Here is a 24,109-nt window from a genome sequence, read left to right on the forward strand (position 1 = left end):
TTTAAAAGGATAGATATAGGGCAAGGCGATGAGGCCAGTAGTATAGTGAGGGTTACTACTCACGTATAATTGTTCAACGTCTTCTTTAGACCGTGTGGTGACGTTAGCCGGTCTATGCCTCTTTTTCCGAAGAAATAAGTAAATTGTAACCAGTATAAGAATGAGCGCGACTTCGGTAATAGCTCCGATGGGTAACCAAGGCCCTAAAATAAAGATATCCTTATAAAAATATTGAAGGTATACTCTCAACTTCCAAGTGACATCATGAGCTTGTCTCAAAGTATTCTACTTTGCATAAAGACGACGGGGCTCCTAGAGGAAATTCCCCGTAAAAATAGGTCGATGAAAGTAAATGTAAATGTAAAAAAAAAGTCTTTAGGAAAAAGTTTCAAATTGCCAGCAAGCTTTATTATAATTTCGGTTCGTGCCCAATAGATGGTCTGAACTCTGAGTAAGGCCGGACCGGGTCACCCAGTGGGGGCAATCCATAACAGTAAAAGTGGGTACCATGTAATATTGCTGTCTTGTTCGCACGCCCGCACCGTAACGGTGATGACGTTGTAGTGGTATTCAACATATACCGCTCACGTGCTTACGGCACAACTGTCAAACGGACTGTCAACACTTCTCGGCGCGGACACATAAAAACAATACCTACTTAATGCGAAAGTCCTCAAGACCAATAATTATTAGTCTCCATCGCACCAGCTGATATTATATTTTTTATCTTCCCACATTTTTGTACATTATTTTCCATTAAAATGTGAAACGACAGCGACCACGCGACCACTATCCAATAAATACCTATACTAAACGAGAATACTTACTTTGGTGATATAAATACTTAGTTTTGTTATAAATGTTCCGCGTGTACTTATTAGATCCAATTTTATGCAAATTAGTACAAAAAGATATGCAACCAGAATCTGTATTTTTCAGTAGGACAGCTTTTTCTTGAATTGCAGTTACGTCGTTTCCATTGTCTATTCTCATGTTTTCTAAAAAAAAATATGATTACATTATGTTGATAGAATAATATTATGTATGTATAATTTATAACGGGGCAGGTTTAAATAATTTATCCTACTGCTAGGCATGCACGTCTTCTACTTGGAAAGATTGAGAGTTAAGCCTTCGTGTATCGCCGCGCGTGCTCGTGTAAAGAATTTTGTTTAGTCCTTAATATGGCGTAACCCCAACAGAAGTGGCGGCTGATATTATTTATATTTATTATATTATGACTTGTTAAACAAATGTGAACATAAGGTATTAAACCAAAATTACGTCTGAACCTTCCAGTGCCGCAATGATCTAACTATTGACTATTACTCACTTATCTTTTTGCAGTAATGATTATTTGATTTTTTTCCTTCATGACGATTCTCACATATTGCAGAACGATTACCTGGAACCACGTAACATAATAAATTACAATGTATACTTTACTAACTTTAGAAACTAGCCTCTGTCTTCACTTCCCGTACAAGTTTTTTCCTTATCAAATTTTATAAGGATCTGTTTAATGTTTTAACCGTGAAAAATAGACAGAAAGAGTTTCAATGTTTGAATATTTGTTAAAAGTAGGTGAATGTAGAAATCGCTGAATGGGATTTACACAAATAGACTATGCACTAGAATAGTATTATAGATTTTTTGTGTTAATTCATTTCTGAGAATTCACCCATATTCGTTCATTAATTTCTGCATTTACTTCTATCTAAATGAACATACAAACATCCTTAATAACTACCTAAAGCAGCGAATATTAAAAGTTTTCCGTAAAATTATTAACTATCTTTTATCTACCAACCTGATCTCAAACTCAGTATCTTGGGCTCACTTTCTATAACTTGATAAGTTGTTGTTTCATTAAAAATTTTCTGCTTTCTAACACAAAATACTTTGGACTCATGGTCGAAATCATGAGCGATTATAGTGTAAGTCAGATTAATCATAGATTCTGTTTCGCTAGGTACAGTGATGTTAACTCCATCTGAAAAAGTATCCCATGTTTTAACTTGCGTCAGTATCTTATTAATCTTTAGGTAGTTTATAAGTTTAGGGGACCCTTTGTTATGTACGGAGGTGTATCCGTCCTTTTGCAATTACAGGCTTTCTAATGGACAGCTTACGCCACCGTAGACGGAATAAGGCCCTTTGAATTTACCTAAATACTGGGTTGAAGTAAGATTTAACATCGGACATATGAGCAGTGGAGTACCCGCCTTGGCGAATTCAACTATATATGCCAATAATTAAAAAAGTTCTGTTATCGTTCATAGTAATGTCGGACACAAGTCTAAATCCAAGCAATGGATTCGTATCGATATCGTGGCCAGATCGTAAAATTGCTCTCATTATGATCTGGCAACCATGGATACGAAATAATATATGTCATATATAAGGAGTATGGTGAGATAGGATGAGTCCCACTCCAATGTATTAAATTATTTTTTGGTTTTGAGTGGTTTTTGAAGGCGGTTTAATTTTTTGTTAAAATTATTATTTTATTTATGTTTATACTCTGGCAGAGAGGATCGATCATACAAGCCGTGCCTTTTATGTATTACTAGCTTTTGGTCGCGGCTTCGCTAGCGTGAAATTTTCTGGAATAAAAGTACCGCTATAATGTATTCTCGTAAGGATAAAAAAAATCATAAAAATCCATTCAATTGATTTTGAGAAAATCAATAACATACAGACAGACAGAAAAGGGGACTTTGTTTTATCATATTTATAGGTATATTGTTTAAATGTTTGTAATCAAATCTCGTCGTATGATTTACGTCAGTAGACACACAGTACTCACCCAGCTCATGGCGCACCTGGTAAAGACGTTTCCATCGTGAGCTTCCATTTTTACATGAAAATTGCAATACCTCGCCTACTTCATACTCAATAACATTACCCGTGAGATCGCTACCTGAAACAAAAGATAGTTAAACCATGGTTTCAAGAATGTGTGGACAACGAGGCACAATTGTAAAATATTTAAGCCTGATTGTAACATTTTCTTTCATGGTAGCTTATTGAAGATACTAGAGTTAATGACCTATCGGTTCGTATTAATCTTTTTACAATATTATAGTAATTGTGACACATTTTTTAGGCTCACAGCAGATTTTGTCTAGTTTGGTAGTACCGCATTGTCCTGTATTTGCCGCTAAACAACAGTGCAACCAAATCCTCAAGTATCACCGCATTTCAATGCAATGCTTAGATCCGTGCAACGGTTTAATTATTTTCTTTTATTAACTACGCAATAAATTTGAAATTATTGTTAATGTCTAAATAGGCGTATAATTGATTTGCACTTATCCTCATATTAAGGACAAGTATGAGCCCATTCTATCAAACACAACTCCATTTTAGAAGAACTCCACTCCAGACACGGAAATTCAACGATTTTATTATACTAGACTATAAATGAGTAACTTACCGATAGTTTCTGCTACGGTAATGCACAACCAACAAACGAATAATAACAAATACATATTACAGAGTTTTAAGTAAATAACACTCGTGTATCCTTAATAACAATACAACATTGAATTTGGCCAGCGGCAAAATTATTTGTGGTTTATTACGTATCTGTTCTGGGGGATGCCGTAATTTTTAAGAATCAGCGGGTTTTAGGGAGTTTATACTCGAATGGATACGTAAAAACCACGGAACAAAAAACACGTTTTTTTGTGGTATGGCATGTATGCAGCCGCCATTGTCACTCTTGTGAACCAAAGTAGGTATCATAGCATGAATTTGCTATATCTAGGTTATCTGGTATGCGAGATTTTTACTGGCATTATTTACGCCGACGTACAAAATTATGTAAGTACGTTTTATTTGAATCGCTGGACATCGTGGTCAGTGTAAGCAGTTACTGGTCATTATGAGGCATAACCCGTCTTCGCCTTAACTAATGAGAGGCTCTGGGCAACAGATTTCTGCCCTTTTACCCATTTGGCAAAGGAGGGTAATGTTTATTCTCTGTGCCCCTTACAGCCACGAGGCTCTGAGCGATTGCCTCATTCGTCATCTTCTAATGCCACCATTCGGCATAACGTCATGACTCATGCTAATAAGAGCGTTGGTACAGTGCTGCATAATATCAAATTCAATTGGTGTTACTATTGATAACGTGACTTACCATCTTAATCTTGTTATGCAGTTTTATAAAAAACAACACTCAATTAATCTTATACTAGTGCTATGATTTGTGTGTGACGCGTGCCTATCGCTATTACATTAGGCTCAAAATTTCCACTCGAGTAAGTTTTATACGATCAATTCAATATTCTTAATGGACTGTTGTTTAAAAAGATTATAGGCAGTAGCGGATTTGCTCGAAGGCCCAGTAGGCCAGGGTCTAGGGCGGCCAGACGACATGGGCGGCAAATTAGGCCAAAAAAAAACCACTGATGATTACAAGAAATTACTCAAATGCAAAGTATCTTAATGTATTAAAAGTCTCGCGTACCTTTTGATTATAGTCTTCCTAAATCACTATCTTGGGTGCTGAGAAAGGGGCGGCACATGGCTTCGGACCTAGAGCGGCTAGAACTGCAAATCCGCCACTGTTTATAGGAACTTACAATGTGGACGATGTCGCAATTATTTTACGTCGGAAATTGCGTATAGGTAATTAACAAATCGCCAGTCGCTTTAGACATATATTTCACTCTATCTTATATTGTTAGTCATTTGCGGTACGCGATAGGCGGTGGCTAACAACTTTGTTTTCCTGGTTATTGATACAATTCTTATAAACACGATAATTGTACCTACTCCAGAATATGTTGGTGAAAATGTAACTAGCATATTCAAAATATCTACAGCGAATACACAATCGACATCACGCCATAGTTATCTCTGAAAGGGTGGGCCAGAGGTGCATTCTGCCCCTTGACGTGATAGTCTGCGAGCTCTTCCCCAGAGGCAATTCTTGTGCGCTCCGCTTTCGCCGGATCCGCTTATCCATTCGCTTGCAAACACGTGATTTCCGAAGGTACCACTACTTCCGAATGAAATGTATCTGTAGAAAATATTCGATAATTGAATTGAAAACATTTATTTTACGAACTACACAATAGCAAGTTTTGTCCAAAATCAATTAGTAATAAAAAAATTATGCGTGTGCACGAATTGCACAATGTCAATGCCAACCAAATGTCGAATGACATCTTTGTCAACATGACAAATAAAACGTCAAGCGAACTGCGAAGGCACATGCGGAGTACGGAACGGGCATGTTGTTTACAATCGTATAACCTGAAAAATGAAAACAATTCGTAACAATTAAAATAAAATAGCTTAAAAATGGTGAAACGGGTAAGTATGGGAGACGAATAAATGTGCTTTAAATTTCTAATTTAGTTTGTTGTAGAGTTTAGAATGTTTATTTTCTTTGCTATACTAATTTAACGTGCAGTGAAACATTTTAAGGATATGAAGATGTCTATATCTGAAGATGATGCGGATGTGGCGATTCCTAATGAAAACGGGAAGCGTCCTGCCGACGACCAAAACAAGGACACGAAAAAACGTATTAAAACTAGGGGTCTGTACCGACAACCCACAGTCAACGAACTGAACAGACTTCAGGAAACAGAGAATTTGTTCAACTCAAATTTATTTAGGTTGCAAGTTGAAGAAATATTACAAGAAGTTCAAATAAAAGAGAAAACAGAGAAAAGGTTTCAACAATGGTTTACAGATTTTAAAATATATTTGGAAGCAATTTCGAATGACGATACCGAGTATAATTTATCAGAACAGACATTAGTGAAGAAATTGAAAGTGAAATTGCCTGTATCCGATAAGCTCTCAAAGACTAGATGTATGTTCAAATTTTACAAGTTTAAAGATGTGCGCATTGTTGGTTCTCACTCATTGGGGTGTGCAATAAACTCCAAATTAAGGATTGACATACAATTATCTGTCCCAGCACAGACTTACACGAAAAACGACTCTATTAACTACAGATATCATAAAAAACGTGCAGCATACTTGGCATTCATTGCATCCCACTTATCAAAAACGGAGAGCGTGCAGGATTTGCAGTATACATGGGTGGATGGTAGCGAGACAAAGCCTGTTCTTGATTTTAAGCCTAGCGGGAAACTGGGGAATCATTTGTCTGTCCGTATCAACTTGGTTTGTGAGGAAGAGAGTTACAAGCTCCATAGATTTAGCCCTACACGTAACAATCTACGTGAGGCTTGGTTACTGGGTTCTGAAGGTGAAAGTACAGATATTGGTTCTCCAACACCATACTACAACAGTTCTGTACTCAGCGACTTAACAGCAGAAGCCAATCAGGAACTCCTGAATGAGATATTATTAAAAAGTGAGAATTTGAAACAAGCTGTAATATTATTGAAGATATGGCTCCGTCAGAGAGACTTGGCGGTGCCAGGACATGTGATTAATTTGATTGTTGCATATTTTGTACAGAACAAGAGAGTTAACAATATAATGAGTAGCTATCAAATTGTTAGGAACATTTGGATTGCAATAAGTAAGTATTTGTGAATTTAATATTACATGGTAATAAATAAATGTATGTTGTTCTTTGGATGTTTATTAGGATAAAAAACTAATGGACAGTTAACCCAATAGATGGCAAAAAATATTTCATAAAATACAATGAAAGTTGCTTTTATCCTCATTATGTTTGAAGACAACTACACGAATAAAATTATCTATTACAGAAACATCAGAATGGGACACAAAAGGCATAAGTCTTCACAAAGGTACAGACACACCTGCCCTCGAAGAGTTCCACCAGCATTTTCCAGTGGTGTTCATCGATAAGACAGGATACTACAACATATGCTGGCAAATGTCTAAAGGAATATATTACGCGTTGAGGAGAGAGAGTGCCCTCGCAGTAGATATGCTAGACAATCCGAAGATTAACAGCTTTCTACCACTTTTCATGATTCCTGTGAAACCATTGATGAAGTTTGATCATATATTGCGGTAAGATCTTATGAGAAACAATCACATTTTTTTATACATGTGAATTAAGAAAGAAGTGTAGTGTACAATTGATGGTAAGCAGTAGTAAACTATCAAAACGCTACCAAGTGTCTAAAACAGTCTTATTGCCTCTTAATTATTTTTTTTTAGTTTAACAATGCTTTCTTAATATTTACTATCAGTTAACTTATATAATATAAATAGTGAGAGACCATTGTCCATAAATATTATTATTATTGCAGGTTCAAAAATTTGGAAAACCTCAAAAACATCATAATCAGCAAGTCATCAAAAGAGTCCAGGCTGTACTATGGTCTGGAGACACTAGCTCTGGTGACTGAAACTGTGCTGTCATTGCTTATCAAGGGTCTCGGCAACAGAGCTGACCTGATCCAGCCTCTGGTTGATGCTAATTTCTCTTGGCCTGTGAAGAAAAAGGCTGACAAAGGGTAAATGACCTTTATTTATTCCTATAAATTTATTTATTTAATAAAAGCGCAATAGTAGCACACCTTCCTCTGCCTATCCTCTCAGCGATTAAGTGTGAATGTGTGATTGAAGCCTATACCATATACATTACGGATATTATAATATATTCAGCATTGACATTACATTACTACTTTAAATACGATTAATTACTAGTTGTTACCTGCGGCTTTGCACATGTGAATAGATTTTTTTCTGCTACAAAAGTTCCTCAATTCCTGTAAATATTTACAGCGTCACGAGAAGAACTCCATTATATATTCATTATTTCCTATGGGACTGAATTACTGTAATAAAGAATTTCACAAAATATCACGTTTATATTTGTAAAATAAGATTGAAAATGTATTTTTGTAGACATGAAGAGAAGTTATCGTTTGGTTTGATATACAATACCGAGCATGCATTGAACACTGTGGAAAAAGGTCCACCCGCCAACCTGCCTGAGGCCGAACAGTTTAGGTAAGAAATAGATCCATAACTATATATTATAGATAGATGGTGTTGTGTATGTTATATAGCTTTGATTAAAAATGTGTTTAGATAGATACAAAACAATTGGTAACTAGTACATTATATACCTATATAGGTAATATTACATTATTTTTTATTTTTACGGTTTTTGAAGGTGGTATAATTTTTTTGATAAAAAGTTTTTATTCAGTAGTCGGGTTTTACTTTCTTTAATATTATAATATATTGGTTTATTTTCTTTCTGTAACATCATACTTTATGAACACACTATTCTTAGAGCGTTTTGGGGCGACAAGTCGGAGCTACGCCGTTTCCAAGACGGGTCCATAACTGAGACGTGCGTGTGGGAGGCGGAGTCAGCGGCTGATAGACGGGCCATCACCACGCAAATTATCAACTACCTACTGGAACTCAAGTTTGGTGAGTCATTTATATGAAATGGTAATCTGCTTTTATTCATATCATGGAACATATATAAGTTCGGCATAATGTTGGATGCGCTGTTTGTGCCTTCGATATATAATTAATTATGTATTTCTGTAGATCTTGATGGATAAAACATTTCAGAGATTTAGCCTTCTTCTTGGCTCAGAGCCCAAGTGCAGCTGGGAAATATTTTTTAACTACCACCTATAATGTAATCCGTACCAGGTATTCCCGAGGCGGCTGTGTACCACGTGTCGGAGCAGCTGGAGGGCGCGCTGTGCCGGCGGCGCTGGGGCGCGGACGCGGCGGCGCGCGCGGAGGAGAGCGCGGCGCGCACGCTGCACGCCTTCGACGAGCTGCGCCGCGACCTGCGCCAGCTCACGCAGCTGCCGCTCAACGTCAGCGCCGTATATGGTGGGTACCCTAATGGGAAAATTGTTTTTTTTTTTTTATCTAGAGAAATGCGTTATCGCTTCCCCCATTGGCAGGATGATAGGAATGGTTGTGTTGATTTCACTGGTCTTCCAACTCAACTTCATCGTATTGTGGCCCATGTCTAGGTAGAGAATGAGCTCTCAAACTTTGATAGACTATCTTTATGTATATAGCAATCTGAAACCTACTACCTTTATTGCTGTTTACTTCAATTACCACTGTCTTAAAAAAAAGAGATGTATTAGGAAATGTTGGAGGATTATTTTATTCTTTAAAATAGCCCCCTTAAGGCGATACCTCAAGGTCCATTTTCATACATTTTGTTTCGGCTTTAATATGACGAAATTTTAAAGGCAGAAATATCCATGATTATTAATTATTTTTACATTTTTCTTTCAACTGCGAGAACTAATCACTAACTAGACGTGAATTTAAATTCTTTACTTGCCAATACTTGTTTAGTTACCCAGATTAAAGCCGAAACAAAATGTATGAAAATGGACCTTGAGGTATCGCCTTAATATACAAAAGGCAATAAGCAAGTCACTATTCTGCCCTACTTGAGCCTATTCACTACCACTCCTACTTTAAATAACAAGAGCTAATATATCATTATGTCTCCAGGTGTGTCTTCAGTATTCAGCTACAGTGACCCGCTGCCCCCCCTCCCGCGGGCCCCCGCCAACAAGCCGTGGCGGCGCGGCGACGCCAGTCTCATCAAAACCATCACCAAGGACGACGGCACCGCGCTGCTGCCGGAGTACGTGCCAGTGTGCAAGACTGTTTTGGAACTCGGTATGTTAAATAGATCACTAATATTAAAATTTTTAAATATGTTTGTATGTTTGCTGACAATTTTTTGGTGGCAATTTGACTTATAGATAAACCATGTCAAATAAAAATGATTTTTACACTCTACATAGACAATAATCAACTACAATTGTGCTGCAATGTGGGGCTGCAGCACACATTCCATGTATGTTCCAGAATCAATGTCAAAGTTTTATCAGTCTTTCTAACTTGATTCTCCTTCTAGCATATGGTGTTACAAAAACCCACAATAACTGTGGTCTATAAATCGAACCCAGCTTTCTACTAAATTAGACTAAGTAGCTAACTTCAAACTCCCACAGGACACAGCGGTAAATGGCCAGGAGATATCGAGGCCTTCCGCTGCCTAAAAGCAGCGTTTCACCTGCAAATATCAGACCGTCTTCGCGAGCAGTACTCCCTGCCGGCTCAAGCTTACCCCACGCATGTGGACGTCCTGAAGAACGGCCTGGTCTTCAGGCTAGTGATAGCGCATCCCAAGGAGATTACGCTGCTGCGAAGGGAAATGGAGAATGGAGTGGTTAAACATACCGAGAATGAGGAGAGTGTGATGTTGCAACGTGATACTGTCCTCCTGCCGCGGCTTAGAGGGGCTCTGCATGGGTTAGTGTGGTTATAATAATAATAATATCAGCCCTGTATTATATACTTGCCCACTGCTGAGCACGGGCCTCCTCTACTACTGAGAGGGGTTAGGCCTTAGTCCACCACGTATGTATTTAGTCCTTAGTATGGTTATTCTGTGTTTAATACAATGTACAGTCAGCCCCAAAAGAGACTGAACGAATTAAATATTTTAAACTTGTCTACATCTGAATTTAAATGGAAATATTCTTTTTTCTTTATTTAAAATAAAGTAAACCCTATGAAGTTCATATTAGTGAAGAAAAAACGATTGTTGATGGGGACGCCAAAGTTTAAACCCGATTTGAAATTGTTGACTTTTTGTGGCTGACTTTACTAGGAAATACTTGTATTTGGTTTAAAGTTTTGTATTTTATGTAAGAAATTCAACAATGGAATTTCAACCCTAAAGTTTTAATACAAGATTGAAATAGCATGAGTTAGTTTACAAGCTCCAGGATCACTGGCTATTGAGTGACCTTCACCGCACATAAACACTCATGTTACAAGAAGAGTTATGATGCGTTGCTGGTCTTAAAAAAAGAAATTTATAGAAAGCATAGGGTTATGTTACCTTCAGAAAGAATTCACCTCATCATTATCTTTATCATCCCCCTAAAAAAGTAATAATTGTTGCAGCCTTCATCAAAAGTACCCAGCGTTTGGTCCTACAGCGTGCCTGCTCAAGCGATGGCTGTCTGCTCACCTTCTCTCGGGTCATGTCCCGTCCGTGGTGGCGGAGTTGCTGACCGCCGCGGTGTTCGTCCACTCGCCCCCCGTGACCCCACCGGCGAGCCCAACGCTGGGCTTCTTCAGAGTGCTGGACCTGTTGGTGCGCACCGATTGGACCACGGATGTCATCGTGCTCGACTTTAATGAGGATATGACGCGTATGTAACTTTTTTGTATTGTACTGTAGTCTAATTATAATGTTGATAGACGAGGTTATGTGATTTGTTGAACGCTAGACTAGTTATGCTGGCCTGTTATAGGTTAAGCCATCGTCGGCTGACAGCCTCCAGCCTATAAAGATATGTTTATTCGGCAAAAATGGGTAAATAATGGTGACCAAACATGAGATTCTTCAGAGCAACCAAATTTAACCAAAAGATGTATGCAGAATTACAATTCTTCAACAGTATAATATTAGAATTTTTCAAAGCATTTATGTCACAAGTATACACTATAAAACATATAATTGTTAAATCCTAAGTATTATATAAGAAAATTAGAAAAAAAAACAATTAAAATTAAAACATATGTCAGCCACAGTTCATCAACTAAGACTACCATAGGAGAATATTGGGTGCCATTCATAACTTGCTCGCTGAAAAGTGTATCAGTTGTGTTTTTGGCTACTCTTTTGTGCTTTATTGGTGCGTGCTACCGATTGTATTTATTCCGTAGGTGAAGAGATATCCGAGCTGGAGCGCAAACTGACCTCCGGCGAGACTCCCGCGCCGTGCCTCAGGATAGTGACGGCGTACGACGACAACACGCCTGCCATATGGAGCGCGAGCCAGCCCACCGCGCCAGTGCTCGCGCGAGTCACTGCACTGGCGAGCAGCACGCTCCAGTACGGGTACAAGCAGATGATGGAAGAGTTTGGCGATCATTTACTCGTGAGTTGAAGTTCATTTAGATATTGAAACGATTTCTACTATTCCCTCTTTCCCGTGTGTTGGAGACATCCAATACACGGGAACACTGACAAGTCATCAAATAAGCCGGCTAATGATACTTTGTGTTCTCAGAATAAAGAGGGTCAACTAGAATAGCATGGTGTTTGAGTAAAGGATTAGCCTAGATTTTATATGCTATAGATCTGATAGCCATTTTTTTTTGTGTATCGGAGCCCGCAGTCTAGATCGGGGGAAACTTGCGTATGGGACACTGGAATCCGCCGGCTTAACGGCTGCAGGGGCCTGGAGGACATTTGGGATGGGATAGATGGGGAAGGAAGTGTCAGGGAAGGAGTCCTTACATCCTAAGAACCTTCGTAGGATGTAAGGAGGCCAGCAGACCAGGAACTGTTTGTGAGTCCTTATAGGCCTCAATGTAGAATGCGGGGGGGGACACTGTTTTGAAAAAGTTAGCGTGACTATAATTTTACTGGTTTTAAAGAGCTGTACTAGAGGTTCGTGTCTGTTCTTCCGTGGTAGAAGTTGCTTTACGAAAAGTAGAGTAATAAAACTACATTTAATTCGAGTTTATATTCGGACTAGTGTTGCGGGATCGAGAGCATTTCTTACTTGACGCCTATAGAAAACTTGTATATTAAACTTCTCTGGGATATGGTGACGGCGTATTTATGTATTTGGTATCCCCAGGGCGCGTTCATCCCCTCCCTCTCCGGGTATGACGTGGTGCTGCACCTGTCCCCCCCGCTGGTGCCTCACGCGGGGGAGCGGGTGGACAAGAAGCCCACGCTACGGCGCATGCCCGCCGACGTCCTCACTGACCTTATACCCGTTGTGGAGTTCCATCCGGTTATGAAATACTTGGAGGAGTTGAGGGTAACATAATTCTCTACAAATATAATGATGCAAATGCAAATAAATGCAAAATTGTCTTGTTTAACAAACATGCAAAAATGTAATACAAGTTTGTAATGCATTTTTCTGGGAGTAATAATACTTATGTATTGTCCGTGCTGTCAAGAATTGATTAACAGAAATAGACCTTATTTCACGTTCATTAAGCGCCATCAATGGGGTGTCTGCTTCCGCTTATCATTTGACAGTCAGTGCACAGTTAGTGTTACATCAGTAATAATGTTATCTGTTAACAAATTAACAGATAACATACTGAAAACAAATTTTCATTGCTTGCTGCTATCAGCATTTGACAATACTATATTATTTATTCAAATATTTGCATACGAAAATACGATACAAAATAATCTAGTTTTTTATTGATTAATTTTGCGTGTGTGGTTTCAGAACGCATACAGCGAGTTCGCGTTGTTTTTCCACGACCGCTACGGCGGCGTCGACATCGCCGTGTTGTGGAAACCCGACATCAACGACCTGAGAGATTTCCAGGTACGGGCTAACTTATTATTTATTTCATTCTTTTTTTTTATAAAGTAGACACTAATTTTTTTTACAAAAATAATAGATAAAACGTATGATATCAAATAATAATAGATAAAACTTATAATGATTTCTCGATGTTTACGTGAATGTTAGACATCGAAATAATTTTTTTTTTCAGTTTTTATCGTGCTTTTTCATATAATTTTCTCCTAACGTTCCGAAGGCTGTTGCCTTTGTGGTCATCGGGGGACTGAGGTGTTGGTCGTCCGCAAATTCAGTTCCTATATCTACCTACATTTTACAATTACACAAAATTTTATTTTTTTTTCTGTTGACGTTCCGATCTACGCTGAATGTGCTCACAGTGTCTTGAAATCTGACAACCGGTCTTTTGAGTTCCGATATAAAATACAGAACAGGATCCTAGACTTGTGCAGCTTCCAACCATATTCTCTATTGAAATTTGGATGTTTTTTAATTTCAATAACCTCGCGAATCATCCTAGGTAGGAATTAGTGTTCTTTGGCAAGATCCGAACTATGTGGGTTTCACTCCGCTTACCATTAGGCGTAGTGGGGTTATTTTTAAGTGCCCGCGAAAAACATTTCCCAACATCCTGTGGTGACCGCTACAAAACTAAGATAGGCTTGTATCAATTCTTGCTTACCCCTATGCGTGTTGATAAGTAATTGGTTTCAGAATGTAGACACTTATTATTCTATTATGAAGACAAGGTTCAAGGTGTGACGCAATTATTTTTTTTATATATTTTGAACAGGTGGCCAACGCACATGCCTTAGTGCCAGTGACAGTGGACGGTGAAACTAAATACAAAGTGAACACGGCAGCACTAGTGGAGGACTTCAGGATACTCGGAGAGGGACTTGTCAAGGATATTACTGTGAACTCGTGATTAAAACATACTATTTTATGAATGTGCGTTGATGAAAAATAAAAAAGAATATATATTACAGAGGTTTTATTATGTGGAATCCAGTTTCATCCTAGAGTTATTGGTTTAGTTTTGTAGTAGTTTTAACACGGTTTCGCAGAGTATTCTTTGCCACGCCCGGGGGCTCACCAAGTATCTTAAATAATAGTATAAAAGTGACGTTATTTTTTTGTTATCTTTATTTATTTGCCTTCACACCATTACTACTCAAATAGATAATATATTTTGCATATAACTACCTCTAAGGGTACAGAAGGACAATGGTACGTTTCATCCAGGAAAAGTATTGTTCGATCATCCTCATACTATGGTACGCCTCCTTAGAGGTCCCGCCCCACTTTGAAAACAATGGTCCAAAATGTCCCAACGATGCGTAAAAGGCTCTCCAAGATTCCACAGTATTCATATTTATATAACTTAAAATCCATGTAAATGCTGATTGAAAATTAAATATATTGATCTACCAGATAACCGGATTCAAGTCCACATAGTCCGTGGCTGTATGTACCATTAGATCCAAAACACGTTTCTCAATAAAAAAAAAACTATTAATAAACTTTATTTGTGAAGTATAATATTTATATTTACATAATATGATTACAATTTTTGAAATAAATAGCAAAATACATCATTATTTAGCTTTTATAAAGTAAGGAAGGGTGTCTAAAGGCGCGGGATAGTTCCTGAGCCAGTCTCCCCCGCGGACGCGCCGGGCGGGGTCTCCCTGCGCGAGCCACGTGCCCGCGGGCAGGTACACGTCCCGCGCCCGAGCCTGGCGCTCTAGCACCGGCGCTACCAAGATGTTCTCTCCTAGGAGGTATTCTGGGAAGAGAAAATAAGCATTGAACTTGATATCAAAATCGCGGACTACCCTATTATGTAGCTGATTTGTTTAGATACGTTTATCATACTAAAACTTGGTGTGGCACGAGGTATCATGAGGCATTTACCATAGAAAACAATTGTGTGCTATTATATTATCGTGTATAGTCAATTTTTTTATCTATACTATTATATAAAGCTGAAGAGTTTGTTTGTTTGTTTGTTTGAACGCGCTAATCTCGGGAAGTACCGGTCCAAACTGAAAAAATCTTTTTGCGTTGGATAGCCCTATGTTCGTGGAGTGCTATAGGCTATATATCATCACGCTATACCCAATAGGAGCGGAGCAGTAATGGCTAATCTCAGGAACTACCGGTCCAAACTGAAAAATTATTTTTGTGTTGGATAGCCCATTGTTCCTGGAGTGCTATAGGTTATATATCGTCACGCTATGACCAATAGGAGCGGAGCAGTAATGAAACATGATGCAAAAACGGGGACAATTTATTAGTTTTGAGAGCTTCTGTTGCGTGCGCTGCGTAAACGGTTAAAGTTATGCAACAATAATGTATGACGGGATTGTTCCTCTTAAAAAGTTCTACAAAAATATATCATAAAACAAAGTCCCTGGCTGCATCGGTCTGCCCGAAACGTGTTAAACTCAAAAACTAACCAACGTATTAGGATAAAATTTGGTATGGAGACAGTTTGAGACCCTGGGAAGAACACAGGCTTCCGGGAAAATATATAGCGTGACTTTTATAACGGAAAACTTTAGCCTGAAAAACTTTATAACGCGGGCGGAGCCGCGGGCAAAAGCTAGTGCTTTAATAAAATGTGAATGTATTCTGAATGGGTTGTGCATCCTTATAAGGCAAGGGGATGTATTGTGTCTAAGGCAAGTCAGTTTACGATCAATCGGTGTTTTATTGCAATATTCATCAATAGACAACAAGCGTATCCATAGAAGGCGCACACATGACATGTTGGTGAGAGGCCGCACACATCGCATAGGTGATAGATACCTAGTTACATATATGTATAGAATTTGAATGGGACATGGCGCAGCGTAGGCAGGTCCCCCCCGAGATGGACCGACGACCTAGTGAGGGTCGCCGGAGTCCGATGGATGATGGCGGCCCATAACCGATCCCTGTGGCGCTCAATGGAGGAGGCCTGTGTCCAGCAGTGGACGATTCCTGACTGAAATGATGATAGTCAACGAAGGAATCTATCTTCCAAAAACATTAACGTATTTCACTCTATTAATAAATTTTATAACACTGGAAGGTATACGTACCGTCCCAGATATCGAACGCAGTTGTGTCGTTGGGCGCTATCCACCATATGGGCGGGTTGACGGGCGAGCCGTCCACGGTCGCTCGTCTGCAAGCCGCTATGATCTCCGGGGCGTACCTCGCGTGCAGTTCCACGTACTTCTTACTGATTGCTATTGTCTAGAAAAATGTTGATAGATTTATAGTTTTTTTTAAGAGCGCCAATTTCTTTCTAATGATAAGGCCTATAATAGACTTTAAACAATAAAAATATCAACCAAAATATTTTGTTACAAAGCTTTGTATGACTCTGTAATGCTCTCGCCCCTAAGGTTTATAAAGTCGCGCATTTCCTAGTAATTAACAGTGTACTAAACACTGTCATCTGGTCACAGCCAAAATTAAAGTGATATAATAGTAAGTAGGTACTTCTCTATTCACTTACATACATTCTCAGGTGAGAAAGACCTTCCACTCGACGTGCACAATGTAATATAGCATAGTTAAAGAAGACAAGTTAAAAAAAAGTACTCTATGTTATTCCTTACCTTAAGACAAACCGAAAGTTATTGTGCCCTACATTAACTTTAACACAGAAGTGGCAGTGGACATAACATATAGCAAGATACACAAATAAAAGATGGTAATTAGAGACAATGGTATGGGAAGGACCGACAAGAAAAATAAAAATAGGGTGTCCTAGAAAGAGATGGATCGACGACATCGGCGACAACGACGGTGTATCAAGAAGCGAAGAAAGAAAGAAAGCAACGGGCAGAGAAAGCTGGAATAAGCTGGTGGAGGCTGGTGGAATCGGTTCTCTGATTTATCCAAGAGCGGATTCCGATGATTGAAATAAAGATAGTAGCAAAGAAAATTGGAAATTAATGTGCTTTAATAATATTATTCATTATTATTCTTTACCTCATTATCAAAGTCCCACGGTACATAAGAGAACTGCATACTAGGCATAAACGTGTTGGCTTGTAGCCATCTTAGAAAGAGCTCCTTGCTTGGGGGCTCATTATACCCATTCCCTCCAATCATATCAGGCAAGACCAGCGGGTAGCCGTTTATGTTCATTTGAAGTAGCGTGGTCACCAGAGTTGGGAGGCCGTTTTCGAATGTCCAGTATGTGTCCTTGTCGATCATGCGTACGAAGACTGGCAGGTCTTGGGTCCTGGGGAAATATAAGGTATTTGTATGAGAACCGAGGTCTTTTAGTGGTGTTGATATTGCTAAAGACTTGATAAGAGTAGTAAGGTATTGTACTGACTTTTTATCAATCTGAGTAAAAAGTTGACGCTAGGCTAATAATAGATAAATCTGAATAGTATGCTACATTTCATTAGGTCTGAAAGGCATTTTACATTTATTAATTGATATTATAGGTAATTCGTTCAGCTGACCTGTATCCGGTCCGCACTTCGACCATAGGGCCGAACTTGGCCATTTCTCTCACGTAGTCTGCTGTGATAATGCCTGGCTGGTCCATAATGTCGCCCTTTAATACTGGTATCTAAATTGTATAACATAAAATACTTGTAAAAATTGCATGTAGGTATTCTTTTTTAGGGCAAAATAAGTTTATAGAATTCGACGTCATAAGGTCTTATAGTGCCAAGCAACGAAGTCATCGCCCGAGCGGCAACACGAGTGGCTTTAGTCTTTCTAATAATTCTTAATCCATATTCATACATTGTTAGATGATAACGCGGCAACGATATTACAAATAACTGTTTTCCTCACTCATGACAGCTCGATAGTAATTACATAATAATCGATGTTGGTTTTGGGAAGTCGATGATTATTCCATCATCATCAACATCAGCACTTTGCAGTCCACTGCTGGATATGGGCTTTTCCCAAGGTACGCCAAAGAGCGTCTGCTGCTTTATGCATCCAGTCGCTGCCGCCCCTCTTGTTTGATTGGTCCATAACAAAAGCATTTGCGAAGTCATTCCAATGACTTGTGTTGGTTGCATTACGCGAACATTTTACACTTGCTCCCGAAGAAGAACGAGTATTCAATTATTTCTTACCTGAGGTGACCAACTAGTTTCTCCACCATCAAACTTGAAGCTGTCTATCCCATAGGCATCTTTCAGTGCCTGCAACCTTCTGACAAACCACTGCCTAGCTTCAGGGTTGGTGAAGTCAATGTAAGCTGTTGTGGTATCGTTGTCGTTCCACCAGCTTGTCTCCACGGAGCCATACACCGAAGATACTAGATACCTGGGGGTGTACGATAATGGATCTATATTTAGATTTATTGTTCTGTTATCGATTCTTTACTGGTACTTGATGCTCAGAGACTGTAAAATGCGGGCGAGGTTTGGCTTTAGCCTATGGTCTAGCAACCTAAAGGTCCTCAGATCTTCAATAAATGTCAGTTTCGTAATAGCTAATCCGCCAGATAAATTTTTGATAAGTTAAATAAAAAAAAAGTTGATGCTGTCCCGCCTTTGAGAATGCTAAGTTTATTTATAATTCGAATAGTATCGAATAACGATAGACATGTACCCCTCGTGGTGTGCGCCAGAAATATACTTAATAAGTCATTTTATTAAGTTTTAATAAATATTATAAGAACTCACCCCTTCGCCTTGGCTTCAGAATACCACGGCTCGCATCCCTTATTAATAAACGGATGCGTCCACATCGTCACTCTAAACCCTTTCGCCTTCAACGCATCCACTGTAGTCTTCAAATTAGGGAACCGTCTAACATCAACAGTTTGTGACCCATAACAAACCTCCCAAAGGTCATCTATCTCCAACTGACTGTTTGGAAAACCATATCCTGATATTTCCTCAGCATACTTCAAAACCACATTATGGCTCACAGATCGTTTGTACCTAGCCCAAGTAGACCAAATAGGGAACTGTATCATTCTCTCATCAGGTATTCCTACAGGCTTTAAAAGGTACTTCTCTACCGCATACTGGTGGGCTTGTTTAACGTCGTCAAAGATTCCAATAGCGTAAACCAGAAAGTTTCTTTCTCTTTTACTCGAATAGGGCGGCTTGATTTGTGCGATAAAACAAGCAGCATGTTTTTCGAGGTCGTTCTGGTCGACGAATAGGGGCACCTTCTTGTCGAAGTAATAGAAGAGGCCTTCGGAGCTGAGCCAATAGGGTTCGGCGACGCCGCAGTTATCTGCTTCCTTGGTGATGTACGAGTAATTTGGGAGAACCAGGCGTTCGATGGGCCAGTATTGACGCTTCTGTTGGGGACCGCCATACCAATGCCCTAGTCCTGTAATATTTTTTAATTAGAAATCCTTTGTAATTATGATTATCCCTTTTTCTTTCCATCTTTGTCTTCTACAATTAGAAATGCTTTTTATGAATTACTGTAGCAAAATTAAGTCGGTTCGTCTATATCGGTGTCACTCTTGTCTACATATCTCGATCCTTTATTTTTATTTTTCATCCATATAATTAGGCAAGGTACCCAAAATTTCTCTAGTTATTGATTATAAGTGCTAGTGATTTACCATCAGGTTTTCCACTAGCTTACTTTCTTACCTACTCTTAAAATGATTATATAATTTTTATATTTACCAAGATTGGCGCAGTCCTCAAGCCTGACGGTCTTCGGCGCTTCCCACCTCACGGTGATCACGTGACCTTTCTTCTCTCCGGCAATCTCTTGAGCATTGAGTCTGAGTGTGGTGTCATTGCTGAACTGTATGACCACGTCTCCATTCTTTACCATGTCCTTCACAGTTCCAGTTAGACGACCGATCACGGAGATGACTTCTGTGAGCCCGTCTGTAGAAATAAAGAAAGGATAATTTTTGGGTCTGGTGGTAGACTAAGCTGTGAATCATGAAGGCTTAATTTCCAGATTAGGAACTGCTTGAATTTTGTTGTTGAACGTAAATTAAGAATATCATTTGGGTAGAGTTGGATTTGGAATTTTACACTTTTGGTAAATACCGTCTATAGATTACCACAAAACTTTTCTAATAGTAAAAAACATGATTTCTATTTATGTCATCAAAGCGCAAGTTGTCAATATCGACACTCGTGGGGTAAGATTAAGGAAGGAAGGATTTTGGAAGTAACTTATTTATACTTAGAATAGCTTTTGTTCTAGACTCCGCCTGTGTTAAAGTATATCTGTAATATTTTTAAGATTTAAAGTCCTGTTATGAATTTTAAAACGCATATTATTGTAATCCAAGACTAACTAACTATACTTAATGTCTTTGTCCAAGACTGCATACGCGAGTCCCTTATTCAGCAGTTTGCTTACAATCATCAAAATATCTTTACGAAGTTTCTTATTTGTAATATAAATAAGATTTTGTTATCACTTACTTCTTTCTAGGATGATGTTGAGTCCCCCATACTGGTTGTTTTGGAGACTGAGTTTTATATCCGGTTTGTCTATTAGGTAAATATCGATGGCTTGCCCCGCGGCGGCAAACGCCAATAACACTGGAAAATTGTAAAGGATTGATAAATTATACTAACTATTATTTACATAGGTCGGATTATCAACACGATCTCACTTCAGTAGAACTTGCATTTCATTTGCACTTTGCCAATTGTAAGATAAAATATCTAGTTCTACAAGAGAATAAAGAAAACTTTATTATTTACTGAAAGAGTAACTACACACACACACACACACACACAGTCTCGCCTTTTATCCTCGAAAGGGTAAACAGAGGCGCAACTGGTGCACCCACTTCTCATCGTATGTATTTCATCATCATGATAGGAAGTGACCCTATCGCTATATCGGGCACAAAATTAATAAACTTTGCCGACCCGGAGATTAAACCCCAGACCTCAGCGCTGCAGTCGTACCGTAATACAACTATGCTACCGATGCAGTCAAAGGTAAAGTAAGATATTCCATAAAATCTAAATATGACCTATATTTGCGAGTGTCGTCGTCTGAAATGGTAAGAGGAAATTATTCAACAATTAACATTGCAATTTAGTTTTTGTTCCTATTGTTTGTTTTAATTGCTAATTAATAGCACAGTTCATAGCTAAGATAATTATAGATCTAGAACTTAGGCAAGAGGCTAAATTTACATGAGTCCTTTTTTTTACTTAGATGTTTTAATTAAATTATCATTTTAAATATGTAACGTAAAATTATTTTCATGTTGATTTAGAAAACAAAAAATGTATTAAATAAAGCTTGTTTGCAACACATTGTCATCCCATTTGATTAAAATAGCTTGGACCTATCTGTATATTTTGTAAAGGCAAAGAAAGTTTTAAAAAAATATATATAGTAAAAATAAATTACACTTACTAAAATTATACCTTTCACAGTGATATACTATAGTGTTATTTACAAACTATACTATTTATATACTATAGTGATTTTTACCTCAGAATTTCACAAAATTTAACCAAAATATAAAGTTATAAGTGGATAAATATTTGTTTACATCTCAGGAACAAGGCTTTTGAAAACACTTGTAGGGCAGTGAAACACAACAGGTAATAATGTAATGTAATATTTTGTGCATACTCACGGCAGAGAGGGTTCATCTCGACAGATGGTGGTGGTCTGCGCTGATCTCCGGCCGGCAACACTTGATATTGCCGATGCATCATTATCGCATAATTGGTTTCATTGTTACACTTCTGTTGAGATGGTTTTACACTGCCCGATGTTTATATAGCAGTACTAAGGAAAATGAGCAAATAGGTCATCTCCACTGTCCCTCTTAAGAAACCAAGCTTTAAGAAAACAACATTTTCAATGGGAGAGTAGATACTGATAAGGACAGCGTTAGACGTCCCCCTGCACAGACGACTTGATAAAGATCTCAGGAACGTGCTGAATGCAAGCCACTTTTGACAGGTCCGTCGGGAAAACTTAAAGGCCCATGTTCAGCATGAACTTCATGTGGCTGATGATGATGATGACGATGATAACATCTCTATAAACGGGGCTGCAGCGAAACGCAATACTAGTATTTGCCCGTCATCTATATAACGTCGATCATCTTGGTAAAATCCAGTTCAACAAAGTCGTGTCAGAAAAATCCACACATATTCATTGGATACCTAGAAATCAGAACCAGGGTCAGGATTTCCTAGTTCATGGCCTATATAGGTACGCGGCCAGTACACCAAGCAGGCGACCAATTAGAACAAGACCGAAAATTTTATAGGAGGTATGGCCCATGATATATGTCCATTGTAAAGTCTCTCTTAGATAAACATATAACAAGGGCCGGTCAGCATACAATAGACGTAAAAACAATGTGTCGTAACTTGTGCAGAAAAACATGTAGTGGCGCCTCGAGGGTCACTCCATGATATTTGAAAATAAAACTATGTAAAACTATCTTGCGCTCATCAAAAGGTCAGTTTGTTTGTATAAAAATTAGCCCTTAGATCTTCTAAAATTCAATAATTATACTGACTACAATTTTAGTCTGCCAAGTCGAAGTCCGCAGGTTCGTTGGTGTACTAAGGCCTAAACCCTACCAGTAATAGAGGAAGCCCGTGCTGAACAGTGGGTAGTATATAATATAGAGCTGGTATTATGATATATTTTTAGGCAGTGTGGAGGAAATAAATATTGCGGTTGTTACCGGGATATTCACATGGACAATTTCTTCCCTACTTTTATAATGCACAGTAATATGGTCTCAAGAACCAACCCTACATAGATTTCTAATCGTAAACATAATGAAAAAAGAGTTTCATGTTGACATCTTGATACACGACCGTTTAAATAGCAAAAACTAGTATCTATGCAAATAGCAAATAGCATAGGGTTTTATCGCGATGCTAATAAATACGTAATTACTACTAACTTATAAATAGTTTATGGTGTAACTGTTTGTGAAATAGTGGTGCAAAAAATAAACAAAAGCAGTTAGTACTAGGTGCTAGGGAAAATCTGTGTCCCAGTAAGCAAAAAGCTCTTACATTTCGTATTGGCAGATTTGATATTTTTCAACTTCCTGGGGAAGGTATACGGCAATTCCACTCTTCCCAGAATCACTATGTCTACAAAAATAATCAGTCCTGAGCATGGAGTCCACTGTTCAGGGTCTCAGAGATTTCTTCAGTAAGTACGTTCCTTATGACTTACAAACACTATTTTAGTATCTGAATGTATTGTAAAAGACCTTTTAAGTTAAGGTAATTAATGAACCTAGAGGAAATGACTAAGGAAGCCGGTATAATTATATTGTTTTGACAAAGCAATTCCGATAATTTTTTTTTCATATTTTTATTACTTAATAAAGTATGGAAAAAAACTTTTAACAGTGTCACATCACTTATTATTTAAAGTTTAAATAATTATTATGTCTTCAGTTTTGAAACTACTCAAGTTCCCTTTTATATTAGTAAATGTGTACGCAATGAAAATAGGAAACATATTTCTTAAAACAAAATATCTATATATATAAAAATGAATTGCTGTTCGTTAGTCTCGCTAAAACTCGAGAACGGCTGAACGGATTTATCTTATCTTGGTCTTGAATTATTCGTGGAGGTCTAGGGAAGGTTTAAAAGTGAGAAAAATTCGAATAATTGCCGGGAAAATCCTCAAAACAGCATTTTTCTATTTCCCATACAAACGTTTTCTAAATAAAATGGAGAGTCAATTTGTAATTTATTACCGCTGCATAAAGTTCAAATTCGCGTGCGCGTTGGAGGATCTAATATCGCGTTCTGAAACTCAACAAAAGTGAAAGTGAATCGCGAACGCGACAAAATTGCATAGTCTCAAAATACATAGTACATAAATAGGGGTCGGCTTCG

At 38.3% G+C, this 24,109-nt stretch overlaps 3 protein-coding genes across 5 annotated transcripts in view; 1 reads left to right on the forward strand and 2 right to left on the reverse strand.

Annotated features, from left to right (window-relative positions):
* The window catches only part of LOC115444772, a 5,408-nt gene extending 1,610 nt beyond the window's left edge, over positions 1–3,798 (reverse strand). Inside the window, exons 1-6 of the mRNA XM_037436358.1 lie at positions 3,440–3,798; positions 2,810–2,923; positions 1,811–1,993; positions 1,334–1,405; positions 828–998; positions 64–203 (exon numbers count right to left, since the gene is read on the reverse strand). Coding sequence (XP_037292255.1) covers positions 64–203; positions 828–998; positions 1,334–1,405; positions 1,811–1,993; positions 2,810–2,923; positions 3,440–3,494 — 735 coding nt within the window. The 5' untranslated portion in view covers positions 3,495–3,798. The remainder of the gene's footprint in view (positions 1–63; positions 204–827; positions 999–1,333; positions 1,406–1,810; positions 1,994–2,809; positions 2,924–3,439) is intronic.
* On the forward strand, positions 3,035–14,406 carry LOC115444784 (nucleolar protein 6). Of its 3 annotated transcripts, none has more exons than XM_037436355.1 (14): positions 3,035–3,058; positions 5,443–6,517; positions 6,711–6,981; positions 7,224–7,430; positions 7,825–7,929; positions 8,219–8,361; positions 8,593–8,781; positions 9,427–9,597; positions 9,936–10,236; positions 10,897–11,147; positions 11,665–11,879; positions 12,588–12,773; positions 13,200–13,301; positions 14,074–14,406. In XM_037436355.1, exons 2-14 carry the CDS (start codon positions 5,446–5,448, stop codon positions 14,206–14,208), a joined length of 3,348 nt encoding a protein of 1,115 aa, XP_037292252.1. In that variant the 5' UTR covers positions 3,035–3,058; positions 5,443–5,445; the 3' UTR covers positions 14,209–14,406. The 3 variants fall into 3 exon arrangements, with proteins under 3 accessions (XP_037292252.1, XP_030026553.2, XP_030026555.2); XM_030170693.2 differs by lacking the exon at positions 3,035–3,058 and adding an exon at positions 5,182–5,328; XM_030170695.2 differs by lacking the exon at positions 3,035–3,058 and adding an exon at positions 5,186–5,328 and having other exon boundaries at positions 5,429–6,517.
* Positions 14,407–14,799: 393 nt separating this feature from the next.
* On the reverse strand, positions 14,800–21,899 carry LOC115444785 (myogenesis-regulating glycosidase). Its single transcript, XM_037436356.1, has 9 exons — positions 21,856–21,899; positions 20,675–20,794; positions 19,913–20,122; positions 18,944–19,604; positions 18,389–18,581; positions 17,756–17,865; positions 17,271–17,526; positions 16,370–16,526; positions 14,800–15,069 (listed from the first exon to the last, which is right to left on the reverse strand). Exons 1-9 carry the CDS (start codon positions 21,869–21,871, stop codon positions 14,879–14,881), a joined length of 1,914 nt encoding a protein of 637 aa, XP_037292253.1. The 5' UTR covers positions 21,872–21,899; the 3' UTR covers positions 14,800–14,878.
* Between the last annotated feature and the right edge of the window lie 2,210 nt (positions 21,900–24,109).

The sequence above is a fragment of the Manduca sexta genome, chromosome 8 (genome assembly GCF_014839805.1).
Source record: "Manduca sexta isolate Smith_Timp_Sample1 chromosome 8, JHU_Msex_v1.0, whole genome shotgun sequence".
In the NCBI taxonomy this organism is placed as follows: domain Eukaryota; kingdom Metazoa; phylum Arthropoda; class Insecta; order Lepidoptera; family Sphingidae; genus Manduca; species Manduca sexta.

Bases quoted from the DNA above. Each gene is read 5' to 3' on its own strand.
- LOC115444784 (XM_030170693.2), top strand. The intron at 8,782-9,426 runs GTGGGTACCCTA...TTATGTCTCCAG, and splicing joins CAACGTCAGCGCCGTATATG to GTGTGTCTTCAGTATTCAGC. The intron at 11,880-12,587 runs GTGAGTTGAAGT...TGGTATCCCCAG, and splicing joins AGTTTGGCGATCATTTACTC to GGCGCGTTCATCCCCTCCCT.
- LOC115444785 (XM_037436356.1), bottom strand. The intron at 17,527-17,755 runs GTCAGCTGAACG...ATATTTCCCCAG, and splicing joins GAAGTGCGGACCGGATACAG to GACCCAAGACCTGCCAGTCT. The intron at 16,527-17,270 runs GTAAAGAATAAT...ACATTTTTCTAG, and splicing joins CGTGGGACTTTGATAATGAG to ACAATAGCAATCAGTAAGAA.